This window comes from Protobothrops mucrosquamatus, unplaced genomic scaffold, assembly GCF_001527695.2.
Source record: "Protobothrops mucrosquamatus isolate PMUCROS unplaced genomic scaffold, P.Mucros_1.0 scaffold47, whole genome shotgun sequence".
In the NCBI taxonomy this organism is placed as follows: Eukaryota; Metazoa; Chordata; class Lepidosauria; order Squamata; family Viperidae; genus Protobothrops; species Protobothrops mucrosquamatus.
The window spans coordinates 221926-235591 of record NW_015386429.1 but is presented as its reverse complement, the minus strand read 5'-3'; the positions used below and the strand labels follow the sequence as shown (position 1 = coordinate 235591).

The following is a 13666-nucleotide window of genomic DNA, read 5'->3' as shown; positions in this document are numbered from 1 at the left end:
ATCGACTCTCAACTTCAGTTATATAGAGCAATAGCATACTTTTATCTTTAAACTATGAAATGACAAAAATAACTTCTATTCTGGTTGGTCTATAGGTTCTGGATTGCTAATAATCTGAAAGAAGATGGGAAAGGGTTTCAAAGTGTTGGTTTGTGGAATGTGTTCAGTGGGAAAGACGGCCATCTTGGAACAAGTTCTGTATGGTAATCACACTATTGGTAAGATATGCCTATTTTTTATTGTCTAATGTAACTACCACTTTAATAATTAATAAATATATGTAAAATGATCCATATAACATATTTGCACTAATCAATATAGGTTAATTACATTTTTCACAAAAGGCAAACTAAGAAGATCTAAAGAATTAGATATCCCTTGTAGGCATTTTCCTGAACAAAGGTAGCTTGTGGAAAACATAAATGTTCGAATTTTTTTCCTCCCAAGAAATGGTTGCTCTTTATTTCAAACAAAACTAGGCGAAGAGTACAGCAGAACTATGGGAGATGTATATGTCGCTGTGGTTGAAACAGATCGAGGACTAAAAGAACAATTACGTTTGTATGACACCCAAGGACTGCAAGGAGAAGATGATTTCCCAAAACATTATTATTGTATGGCAGATGGCTTTGTTCTAGTGTATGCTGTAAATAGTCTGGAATCTTTTGAGAAAGTTAACTGGCTCAAAAAGGAGATTGACAAGTTTAGAGAAAAGAAAGAGGTAAAAGACTGTTCCTTTTATTTTTTAAGTCTATTTGCAGTATTATTAGTATTTGTTCCGTAAAGCTATATGAGCTTATTATTTAAACTGTTTTCCAGACTGCTTATTAGTCATCATGCTATTTTGAATGTGTCAAAGATTATGGGTTGAAGGTCAAAGAAAGGGAAGCACCTCCACTTCTCACTATCAAGAGTTGCTTGGCCTGTATGACATACAGTATTGTCTGTGTAGACTCCTTCTTACTTAACAGGTTTTCTTTTCCTTTCTCTTCTTTCCTGACTCTTCTGCCTCTCAATCTCTTTCGAAGAGTCTCCCTCAGAAGAAATAGATTGGATAACCATGGTACTACTATTGGAAATGGATAGGTGACTTAGTCCTACTGCTTGTCATAAGAGGCAATTTAATTTAGACAAAATCCAGTCATAATTTGGAGTATTTCTATGTGAATCTTTAAGGTAAAAGTCCCCTAAGTATTAGCTACTAGGATTCTCTATTTTGCCTCACTAAATGATTTCACACACACAAGGCACTTACTTTTAATAAATTGTAGATATTGAGCTCCGAGTGAGATTAAATGTTTTGACAAAATACATACAGGCAGAGAACCTCATCTGGGACCATCTAAAACAAGTTTTCAGGTGGGTACAGTACATAGCATTAGGTGTTGCAAAGGAAATATTTGTGTAATATTTTAGCTTGCTGATTTCATGAGCTGAATGTAGCATTATAATAGTAAGTTATTTAAAAAGTATACAGTAGTCCTCAACTTACAACTATTTGTTTAGTGACTGTTAAAAGTTTGAGTGACACCGAAAAATATGCTTATGACATTCTTCATTTATGACCATTGCAGCCTCCCTATTTGGATGCTTGGCAACTGATTCATATTTATGATGCAGTGTGTAACCTCCTCACAAGCAAAATTAATGGGAAAGCCAAATTTACTTAACCATGCAAGTAAATTAACAGCTACAGTGATTCACTTAACAACTGTGGCAAGAAAGGTCATAAAATGGGGCAACATTCACTTAGCAACAGAAATTGTGGTTGTTAAGTAGAGGACTATCTGTATGACTTTAATTATGTCTTGAGATTCTAAAAAGACAGTAGATTTTTAGTGTTCTGTAATTGGGATCAGTTAATTTCTGTTTCTGTTTAACATCAAATCTATAGCTAAGGTAACTTGAGAGCTAGTCAGCACATTCTGTAATTTGTAAGATCCACCTCTGTCAAGAAAGGTAAAAACTGCCTAATCTAATTTTCCTTTTATACAGTAGTCCTAAATAAGAAGTTACTGCTGCTGTTGTTTCTCCTTCTCACTCAGTCTGTTCCAAGACTCTGATATTTTCCCAGGCAATTGTTTTTTTAAAATATGTTTTATTGATTTTTTACATAATCTCCTTAATATTTGGTAAACAGCGTATTGTCTGGGTTAGTATTTAAAAAACAATAACAATTAATTTCTATAATTCTATAGTCCATATAATGGTTTTGCATGATTTTCTCTTCTTCCAATAATATTCCCTTTTGCCAACCTTAAATTAATACAGTTCTTATTTTTTGAATAAATGACAATTAAATATAAATATTTTTCTCATGTTTCTGCAAATAACCACATCAATATAAAGCTTCTTTTGTAATTGCCTCATCAGAGATCCTATTTACAGAATTCTTATTTAAATTTGTTTAAATTTATTACAGCTGCTCCACCTAACAATGGAATAAGTTCTTTGACCATAGTGAGTTTTAACCCCTGCTTTATTATTTTCATAAATAATTCAAGGTTACCTAATATTCCTGAGAGAGAGTGCCTCGCTCAAAGTCACTCAGCCAGCTTTCATGCCTAGAACTCAAAATAGTTTCTAGTCTGATGCTGCAATCACTAGATCAAACTAGTCTTTTTCTCTGCTGTTAACATATTTCTAAAAGCAACCAAAATACAGCCGTGTTTAAATATTAGTAGCTAATGTTCTATAAAAGTAGAACTTTAGAATCATACTCTAAAATAGAACTGAATATATAAAATCCATTCACTCACCTACCTGTGTGCTGGATTTGGAACTGTGTGTTTAACTAACCCTCTACTGATATATAGCATCTTTCCTTTGGAAGGGAGAAAAAGAAATAGTATTCATGACTAAGGTATTTATCTGACAATAACTAATTGTTGTTGCAAGTGCTTGTGGTTTTTATCAAATGATGGCTTATATAACAAAAGTATTTGTTTGCATAGTCGTTATTCTGAAGAATAGCAGTTAGGTCTACTTCTGTTGAATCAGGTGGAGGAACTTATGGTTAGATTTCCTAGCATCTTTTCTCATTGGCAATACTGGATATTGCAATTCAGCATATCTCAAGAACTGTAAGTTCCATATCCCTCTGCAGGATCTAGATATAATCATGGTTAAAATAAATATATTAAAATTAATGATACCAAGTTATTCATTTGAAACCTCTTGATTCTCCAGCACTTGGAGATGGAGAATCCACCAATGGGTAGTAGACTGTATTCCTGCCCAATCAGATCAAGTCAGCCAAAGTTTCCACGCCCGTCCTGGGCCATAGATACCCAGTCTTTGACTTGATCTTGCCCAGGACAGACGTTGCAAGTTTGGCTCTAGGCAGGTATACTTAGTCATTGGTGGATTTTCCAGTTCCTTTCCCACACAATTTGGGCTTTCCTACATAATTTTTTCCTTTCTCTCCCCTATCTCTCAGAGGTTTTAATCTGGGGATTTTTTTCCTATCGAGGAAGGGGCTCCTTCCTTATCTTTCCTCCCTCACCCCTCCAAAATTCCCTAATCAAGCATTTCTGACAGGAGGCTAACGGCCGTTAGCCTCAAGTTTCACTCCAATTGATCTCCTTCGCAAAGGGGTTTGCTACTACAGTCAAACAGACGGGCTCTAAAAATCCCTGGTAGGAGACCAACGGCTGTTGGTCTCCGAATACCCCAGGCCTGACGGAACTTGCGGCTGAAGCTCCGTTAGCTAATCGCTCGTGGGGGGAAGGCACTTCCCGGAGATAGTGCTGTCTGGGGATTTTCTTTTCACCTTGACAGGCTGCCTTCGGTTCTCGGAGCTGCCGCTGTAGCTCCGGTGACCTAATTAGTCAATTGCCTTCCCTTCAGACGGGGATAACTGGAGGTGCGCGTGCACGCGCGTGAAGCCAGCACCGATCGGCTGTCAGGGCTGATTGGCGGATCAAAAAAAGGCAGCGCGGAGGCTCCGTTGGAGGAGGAAAGCTCACTTGTTTGCCTCTCAGCTCCGGCTGCAACCGTTAGGGATTCGACACGCGGCCGCCATTTTGAGCCACGCAACTATTCTCTACTGAGATTTTCCTCAGGACGGCTTCTCTTCTCGGAGCCGGCCCTCACGCGCAACCGCCATTTTGGGACCGCGCGTTCCGGCAGGGCCTCAGATTATTGTAATTGAGTTTGTTTGAAAATTTCAGCCAAATTCATTTGGGACTCCCTCCTTGCGGCTACATAACCTCTACTACTATTACTGGGGAGGTTAAACATACTCATAACATAGGGACAGGCCGCCATTTTCTGAGAGGCCGCCATTTTGTAGGCTGACTCTGCACTCAGATTCAAGGCCAGACAGTTTCCCTGGGAGACTTTGGGTTTCCCCTTTTTTGGATTTGGACTGGTAACTTAAAATTCAGGCACCTCTTGATGCTTGCCTTTTTTTCAGATTTGGTGTCTCCTTAATTCGGTTTTCCTATAAATTGGCACTATACTGGGATTCCAGGCACCCCCCACAGAGTGCCTGTCCTCATCCACAGTACTTAAGTATGGATTCCAGGTGACCCTGCAGAGCGTCTGTCCTTATTTGTATGTTAACATCAACCCTTGGATTCCAGGTGCCCCAATAGTGTACCTGTCCTTATCCAACCGGGAATTGTACCTGGGTTCCAGGCGTCCCCTGTAGTCCATCTGTCCTTACCCAGAGTCTGACATTCTCCAGATAACAGGGGCCCCCTATTGTGTTCCAGTGCTATCGGAGAATGGAGGAAGCTGTTCCTTCCTCAATGAGTGCCTTGCCATCCTCATCGGGTCCACCCGGTCCGGAAGGCAATGGTAGAACGACCCATAAGGTCAGATCTACTACCAAATCTTCCAAACACACTGATAAACAGGCTACCAGGAGACACCAAGCCTTGGAAAAAGAGTTCTCCAAAGCGCAGAAGAGAGCCAGGTTGGAGACACCTCAGTCCGCGGGGTTAGCCCTTGACTTACTCCTCGGGGTGCCAACCTCTCCTAGGGGTGTCTGGTCGGGGAGGATTCTCTCCATTCCCCCGCGCAGTGCAGAATAGAATTTCCTTCAGCTCCCCAGCCCTCTACGTTGAGGGTGGATCAGGGTGCCCCTGAGGCCACATTCACCCCTACCGCGGCGGGGCTCCGCCCTTCAGAGCCGACTCTCCTCCCTACGGAGGACCGCCTGGCGTTATTAATCAAACGAGCGGTAGACCGCGCTCTTGACGCCAGGGCTAGGACCTCTAGACCAGTAACATCCATTCCCATTCCTATCTCCCAACCGGAGGCTGCGGCTTATTATAACCCATCTTCTCCATCTGGGTCCTCTGTTTCTGAGGATTCATACCTCAACCAACCCGCGTCAGGACAGGAGGTCCAGATGTCGGAGGAGGAGGATGTCCCTCCGGAAGCCCCCTCATTCACTGGCCTATTTAACCCTTCTTTCTTTATCACCTTACTGCGTAAGGCCACGTCCACGGCTCATCTGGGACAGGGATCTTCATCAGCAGATACTCCCGTTCCACCCGATGCAGAGGCGGACCCAAATTTCGTAGAACCTGTTGCGACTCAACACCGTATCCCCTGTCCTTCCCTGTTCCTGACTGCAATCAAGAAGCAGTGGTCCTCCCTGGCTTCTCTTCCCCTACCAGGTACCACTGATAAGAGGCTGTATAATGTTGCCAAGAAGCTGGAGGAGGTTCTGGAGATTCCGGATGTGGACGAACCATTCGGTTCCCTGGTATCGGGCACCGCCATCTCCGGCGACTTCTCGGAGGCCCTTAAGGCCGAGGATCGCAAGTGCGAGTCCACTTATAAGAGGACACACCAGGCGGCTGCCTGGGCAATCAAGACTGCAATATCCGCCTCCTTCTTCAGCAGGGCCGCGCTCACCTGGCTCCGGCAACTCCAAGCCCGGATTCCGGTGGAGGATGTCCGCATGCACCTGGACCTCAGTAAGATGGTGGCGGCCACTGAGTATGCGTCAGACGCATCTCTACAGGCCGCCAGGTTTTCTTCCAGGGCTATGGCGTCCAGCATAACTGGGCGTCGTATGCTCTGGTTGAAGCATTGGCAAGCTGATGCTAAGTCCAAATGGAAATTGTCACCTACTCCTTATCAGGGTGCTAAGTTATTTGGGGACTCTCTGACTCCTTACTTAACGGAGAACAAGGATAAACGCGAGGTCCTTAATCACCTGCTCAAAAGAACAAACAAGGTCTGGCTACTTCCCACGAAGACAGTCCTTTCATGGGGGAGCGAGATACAATTACCCCCAGCCTTTTCGCTCCTTTCCGTCCAGACAGGACAGGCAGGATAGACAACCTGATAGGCAAAATCCTGGACCCAGACAACAACCTCAGGGGAAACGGCCCTTTCTCCAGTACAGGAGATGGAGAATCCACCGGTGGGTTTTCTCTGTCTGCCTGCTCCTGAGACCAAGTAGCCAAACTTTGACACGCCCCCTGTTGCTGTGAGACCCAGTCTTATCTTGGTCTCAAGCTCTTGCAGACGTCTCAAGGTTTGGCTCTCAGGATCAGGACTAGTTTAGTGCAGGTCAGAGACCCAGCGTTGGATTCTCTAGATTCATTTCCTCAGAAATACCTTCCCTCAGGCTGCTGGGATCAGCAGAACCTCAAATCGGCCGATTTGAGGCATTTCTGTGGGAGGTGTGGGGGGGGGAAATATTCCCGTAGCTGCTTTCTTTCTCCCCAGGGATCTGGGGAGGGGGAAGCATATTCCTCGCAGATTCCCCCGTCGTTTCCTTTGCTGCGCTTGCCAGAGAGCTGCTGTCAAGCTCTCCTCTCTTAAATTCACTTCTCTGGGCCGTTTGCAATGGGCGAGAGCCGCGGCCGCCATTTTGGGCGCTCGTTACGATCTTCACAAGGAGAACTTTTACTTGATCAAGGGAGGCAATCTTCCAGCGTTTTGGAAGCTCTCCTCCTGCGGTTTGGATTCCCTTGCCTTTGTGGGAAGCTTGAGTTTTGTGGAAATCGTTCCCTCGAGCCGTTACAACGCCCGAAGGTCGCGGCCGCCATTTTGGGTGCCCACGGAAGATTGCAAGGCCTTCAGCCTTGGCTGAGAGAAGGGGATTCCCCAACGTGTGAGGAGTCATCGTTCCCTTGCCTCCCCCTGATTACTGGGTCCCTTGGGACCGTTTGCAGCGATCGTCATTTTCGCACGCTGCAGATTGGATGCTTTTTTCACTCCCTACTTGGCTGAGGAAGCATTCCCAAACGTTAATTTAGCTTCGTGGCTGTTATCCCTTGAGGTAAATTGCGCAGTCCAGGGATTTTGTGAAAATTTGCCGCGGCCGCCATTTTGGCACACCACGCGGCTAGACTGGTTGCCACCATCCCCGATAGCAGGGCCGGAGCCTACAACAGGGCCTTTTCTGTAAATTGCATTCCATTCTATAGAATTAGTATATTCAAATTCTTCGGCCACCATCTTGATTCAGGATCCTTTTTTTGATCACATTGCCTGTGCCAGGCCTCAATTTCAGGCCTTTACGCCCTCATTGGATATCTGGTGCACCCTGACTGGCCACCTAAGGCCTCCGGGCGGAGCCTTTGCAGGCTCCTAACGTGCCTTCGGTCTTCTGGTGACCGTGACCTAAACCCAGAGAGATTTTTGTCAGGTCGTTGGTCAGGGGAGCAGTCCTTGTTACTCGCTCTGAACGTTCCTTCCCGCCAATTAGCTTGCTTGCCAGAGCTCCCCCTCAGGTTTCCTGAGATAGCTCTATCAGTGATGGAGGATTCCACGGCGCCTCAGCTCCTGGGCACCGCGTCCCCGTCATCCGCTCACGGCCGGCACAAATCCTCCGGACAGGAGGCAGCGGGCAAGCTTAAAAGTAAGGCCAAAGCCACTCTGAAGAAGACATCAAAGTTGGCGGAGAAGCAGGCCAGCCGTAGGCACCAGGCTCTGGAAAAAGAATTCGCCAGGGCACAAGAACAGGCCAGGCATGAGAGGGATCAATTGGTGGCCCCAGAATTCGACCTTCCCTTGGGTCCATCCACATCGGCTCAGGGGGTGTGGTCCTTGACTGCCGACCCTGTTGCTCCGACAATCCACCACACGTGTATTGGCCCGCCTTCCTGTAGCTCGGCTCCGGAGGCTACATTCACCCCTACAGCAGCAGGGCTCAGGGTTCCAGAGTTAGGAGACTTATTTTCAGACGGCCGCCTGGAAGCTCTGCTTTCTAAGGTCGTTGATCGGGCGCTTGCGGCACGATCTTGTCAGGTGCCTGGGCAGGGGGTCCCTACTACAGCCATGCCTCTGCCTACTCTGCCAGCAGAGGACCTCTTGATTCAGGATCCTCCGTCTCCTGACCGTTCCTCTCTTAGTGGCTATTCAGCCCACACGGGAGGGGAGCCACCGGAACTCGACTGGTCAGAGGATGAGGTACTGCCTCCGGAGCCCTCCTCAGGTGGCCTTTTTAATCAAGCCTTGTTTCTCTCCTTACTTCGCAAGGCCACGGCCACGTCCAATATAGGTTCCGACCAGTTTCCGCAGCCGCAGGCTACCGCCGAAGCGAATCCGGACCCCATATTTTTTGCGACTGAAACAACGCAGCATCATGTGCCCTGTCCTCACATATTCCTTACAGGGATAAAGAAGCAGTGGTCTTCCCCTTCTGCCTCCCTCTCCATTAGTGGGTCGGACAAGAAGCTATATCACACCTCCAAGGATCTAACTGATGCCTTGGAGGTACCTCAGATAGATGAAGCCTGGACTCCTCTGGTGTCTCAGACGGCAGTCTCTGGGGACTTGGCGGAGGCCCTTAAGGCAGACGATAGGAAATGCGACCTAACCTTTCGCAAGACCCATCATTCAACCGCATGGGCCATCAAAACGGCCACGTGCGCATCCTTTTTTGTCCGAACCACTCTCTTATGGCTTCGGCAGCTGCAAGCCAGAGTCCCTCCTGAGGACGTTAGGACTCATCAGGACTTGAGCAAAATGGTGGCCGCTACGGAGTACGCATCAGACGCGACTCTACAGTCGGCTAATTTTGCCTCACGAGCCTTGGCTTCCAACGTTTCAGCCAGGAGGATGCTCTGGCTCAAACATTGGCAGGCTGATGCCAAGGCCAAATGGCGCCTGGCATCCGCTCCCTATCAGGGGTCCCATCTATTTGGCGAAGCACTGAACCCTTTCCTTGTGGAAAACAAGGATAAGAGAAAAGTCATGGCTCACGTCACCAAGCAATCCGACAAGCGCCCCACTCCTTATTCCAGGAGGCAGCCCTTTCGGCAAAATTCAGGCTCGGCTGCTGCCCAGCCATTTCGACCTTTCACGACTAGGCAGGATCGCACATATGACCGCCCCTATGACAGGACAGGATTTCGGCCCAGGCAACAGCCCCAGAATAGGCGACCATTTCGGGGAACTCCAATGGTTCCTCCTACCGTTCCAGCGATTGAACGTCAGCGCATCCAACCGACGGGTGAAGCTCCCAATGCACGCCCGGAGGTCCCTACGCTGGTCACCTTTCAAGGAGCCGGACCATCTTACCATCACGATGGATGCCAGCCTCTTCGGCTAGGGTGCCCATCTACAGTCTCAGTTTGCGCAGGACCGTTGGTCATGCGCAGACTTGAGACACAACATCAATTGGCTGGAACTCCGGGCCATCCACCTAGCCCTCCGTCAGTTCAGCCACTGCATCAAGGGTCGTCACGTGTTGGTCCTCACGGACAACGTGGCGTCCAAGGCCCATGTAAACAAACAGGGAGGTACCAGGTCCAGGTCCCTCATGGCCGAGGCCCGGCTGCTGGGGTCCTGGGCGGAAACCAACTTGGCTTCCCTCAGGGCAGAACATATCTCTGGGGACAGGAACCAACAGGCAGACTTCTTGAGTCGAGCCACGATAGATCCCTCGGAATGGGGTCTAAATCCGGTACTGTTCTCAGAGATAACACGCAGGTTCGGCTTACCGATACTCGACCTGTTAGCGTCACCGAACAATACACAGCTCCCCAGGTTCTTCTCCCGATATTACCACCTGGGAGCGGAGGGAACGGACGCCTTGAGGACTCTGTGGCCGAGGGGCCTACTTTACGCCTTCCCTCCCGCTCATTCCGGCGACCATACGCAGGCTGCTACTGGAGAGGGCGGAGGTGGTTCTAGTGGCTCCATACTGGCCTCGGAGGCCTTGGTTCGCCGACTTAATGAGCCTGTCCGTCCATTCCCCATGGCAGATTCCCCCGAGTCGCGTGTCTCTCCACTAGGGGGGCCTTCAGCACCCGGACCCTCAGTGGCTTCATTTAGCCGTATGGCGCTTGAGCGCCGCATCATGACTCAGGAACGTTTTTCCCCGCGAGCAATCTCTTTGATCCAGGCTGCTCGTCGACCCGCTACCAATCGCATTTACGACTCCACATGGAAAAGTTTCTGCAATTGGTGTGGCAGACAGCAACTAGATATGTACAATCTAACCATTCCTCAGATTGTTGACTATCTTTTGGACGGTTTGGACAAAGGGCTGGCACCTGCCACCATTCGTAGGCAGGTGGCAGCCCTGTCTACGTTGCTGTCTTGTGCCAATTCGGGTCCCCTAGCTCAACACCCTAGGATACGTGCCTTCCTTAAGGGTGCATCCAACACTCGACCTCCCGTGGTGCATTGATACCCTTCCTGGGAGCTCCCTTGGGTACTTCGAGCACTCGTACAACCCCCCTTTGAACCCATTAACACGGTACCATTGCGGTTTTTGTCTCTCAAGGTTGCGTTCCTTGTAGCTATCACGTCTGCCAGACGTATCTTGGAACTAGCTGCCCTTTCAATCAGGGAAAATCTCTGCGTTTTCCACCAGGACCGTGTGGTCCTTCGCTTAGATCCTACCTTTATACCTAAAGTCAACTCGATTTTTCACAGAACTCAGGAGGTCGTATTGCCAAATTTCTCTCCAAATCCTTCTCACGACCTGGAACGTCAGTGGCGCACGCTAGACGTTCGCAGGGCACTAAAGCGCTACATCAAACGCACAGCGCCCTTTAGGAAGTCTGAGGCCCTTTTCATCTCGTTTCGTCCATCCTCCCTGGGACAGAGGGTGTCCACATCCACCATTGGCAGGTGGATTAGGGCCTGCATCGCGGAGGCGTATAAGTCCTCACAGCCGGTTCCAGGTCGTATCACGGTGCACTCCACTCGCAGCGCAGCGGCGTGGGCCACTCAGGCCTCCATCGAGGAGGTTTGCAGAGCTGCGACATGGTCCTCACCTTCCCCATTCGTGCGCCATTATAAACTTGATCGCTTCGCCTCGGCTGACGCCTCCTTCGGTAGAAGGATGCTCCAACAGGTGATTGCGGGGACCGCGGATTCGGCCTTATCTGATTCCCACCCGTTGGGACAGTGAGGCTTTGGTATGTCCCACCGGTGGATTCTCTACCTCCTGTACTGGAGAAGGGGCGTTGTCTTACCTGAACGCCTTTTCTCAGTACAGAGATGGAGAATCCACACCCACCCTTAGGTCAGTCAGGCCGTTGTTAGGGGTTAGAGAGCCAATACCTAGTACATCATTAGCCGCTTTTGCCCTCAATAAGACTGGATCTCACAGCAACAGGGGGCGTGTCAAAGTTTGGCTACTTGGTCTCAGGAGCAGGCAGAGAAAACCCACCGGTGGATTCTCCATCTCCGTACTGAGAAAAGGCGTTCAGGTAAGACAACGCCCCTTCGAGGGAACGACAGGCCTTTTCGCCGCTCACGGTGACTCATCGGCGGCATCTCCCATAGGGGGCAGACTTGCTCTATTTGCCCACCAATGGGAGGCGACCACCACGGATGCGTGGGTGATCCACACTATTCGCCATGGTCTCTATCTGGAGTTCGTCTCCAACCCCCCGAATCGGTTCCTTTCCTGTCCGTACCCCCGAAACCGTGCGAAGCAAAAGTTGATGGACGACGCAGTCCAACACTTGTTGCGCATACGAGCCATAGAACCCGTACCACGGGGTCAGAGAGGTCAAGGGGTTTACTCCATCCTCTTCGTTGTTCCAAAAGCATCGGGGATGGAGGGCTATTTTAGATCTCAAGAATTTAAATTTCCATATCGCTTACCACAAATTCAAAATGCAAATGTTCCGCTCCATCTTGGGAAGCGTCAGAAAAGGGGACCTTCTGACGTCTATCGACCTCACGGAGGCGTACCTTCATATTCCTATCTCTCTGACCCATCGACGGTTTCTACGGTTCGCGTACAAGGGGCGTCACTTCCAGTACAGGGTGCTCCCATTTGGCCTATCACCGGCCCCAGAGTGTTCACCAAAGTTCTGGCGGTCCTGGCAGCACATTTACGATTGATACCAGTCAGAGTCCAATGTTATCTGGACGACATTTTAATTCAGTCCTCATCCACCCGGTCAGCCGTGGCGGACCTCGAACTGGTAATAAAACTGCTCCAGGACCACAGATTCTCGGTGAACTTTCCCAAGAGCCACTTAATTCCTACAACGAGGCTCTTGCACCTGGGGACCATCATAGACACGATGGAGTGCTGGGTGTACCTGTCTCAAGATCGCAGAGACAGCATAAGGGAGTCGATCCTTCTGCTTCGCAGGAGTCGGTCGGTAACACTGGTCAGTCTCTCCCAGTTGTTAGGGAAGATCATCTCGGCCATAGCGATCGTCCCATGGTCCAGGCTCCACTCCAGGGAACTACAATGGTTCATGCTTCCCTTTCAGAGGCAGAACCTCAGTGCCTCCCAACACAGGGTAGTTCTCCCTCACCGAGTGTTACGCTCCCTCATGTGGTGGCTGTCACCAGCCATACTCAGAGGGTTACGTTTCAAGGAGCCGGACAGAATTGTACTCACGACCGACGCCAGCCTGTTTGGCTGGGGGGCACACCTTCGGTCGTATTGGGCACAGGGCTGTTGGTCCACCATGGACCTTCGGCACAATATACATTGGCTAGAGTTGAGGGCCATCCATCTAGCTCTTCGTCACTTTTGCCATCTGGTGGCACGGCGTCACGTTTTGGTCCTCACGGACAATGTGGCAGCCAAGGCCCACGTAAATCGCCAAGGGGGTTACCGCCCATTCTACACGGAGTGCGGCTACTTCTGCGGCGTGGGCCACTCAGGCTTCCATCGAGGAGGTCTACAAGGCAGCCACTTGGGCTTCACCTTCTCCTTTCATTCGGCACTATAAAATTGATAAGTTTGCCTCGGCTGAGGCTTCTTTCGGCAGGAGAGTTCTCCAACAAGTTTTGCATCAAAGTGCCACTCTGGACCAGTCTACTACCCACCCTCAGGGACAGTAGGCTTTGGTATGTCCCATTGGTGGATTCTCCATCTCCAAGTGCTGGAGAAGGGGCGTTGTCTTACCTGAATGCCTTTTCTCAGCACGGAGATGGAGAATCCACCTCCCACCCTTGTAGGTCATTAGGCCTAAGGTCAGTTAGTTTGGTGAGCCACAACGTCTTGCTGTCAGTCAATGGCTACGCTCGCGTCAAAGACTGGGTATCTATGGCCCAGGACGGGCGTGGCAACTTTGGCTGACTTGATCTGATTGGGCAGGAATACAGTCTACTACCCATTGGTGGATTCTCCATCTCCGTGCTGAGAAAAGGCGTTCAGGTAAGACAACGCCCCATCTAATGGGATTGTTCTACATTTAATTAAGACTGCTCTGACATTTTGTTTTTAAAAGCAGAGTTTTTCAAGTATCTTGAAGTTGGGCCCACT

At 49.1% G+C, this 13666-nt stretch overlaps 1 protein-coding gene across 1 annotated transcript in view; it reads left to right on the top strand.

The window, feature by feature from the left end:
- The first annotated feature begins 124 nt into the window (after nucleotides 1-124).
- Nucleotides 125-13666, top strand: part of NKIRAS1 (NFKB inhibitor interacting Ras like 1) — a 21061-nt gene continuing 7519 nt past the window's right edge. The window contains exons 1-2 of the mRNA XM_015811721.2: nucleotides 125-218; nucleotides 480-721. Of these exons, the coding sequence (XP_015667207.1) occupies nucleotides 125-218; nucleotides 480-721 (336 nt within the window). The remainder of the gene's footprint in view (nucleotides 219-479; nucleotides 722-13666) is intronic.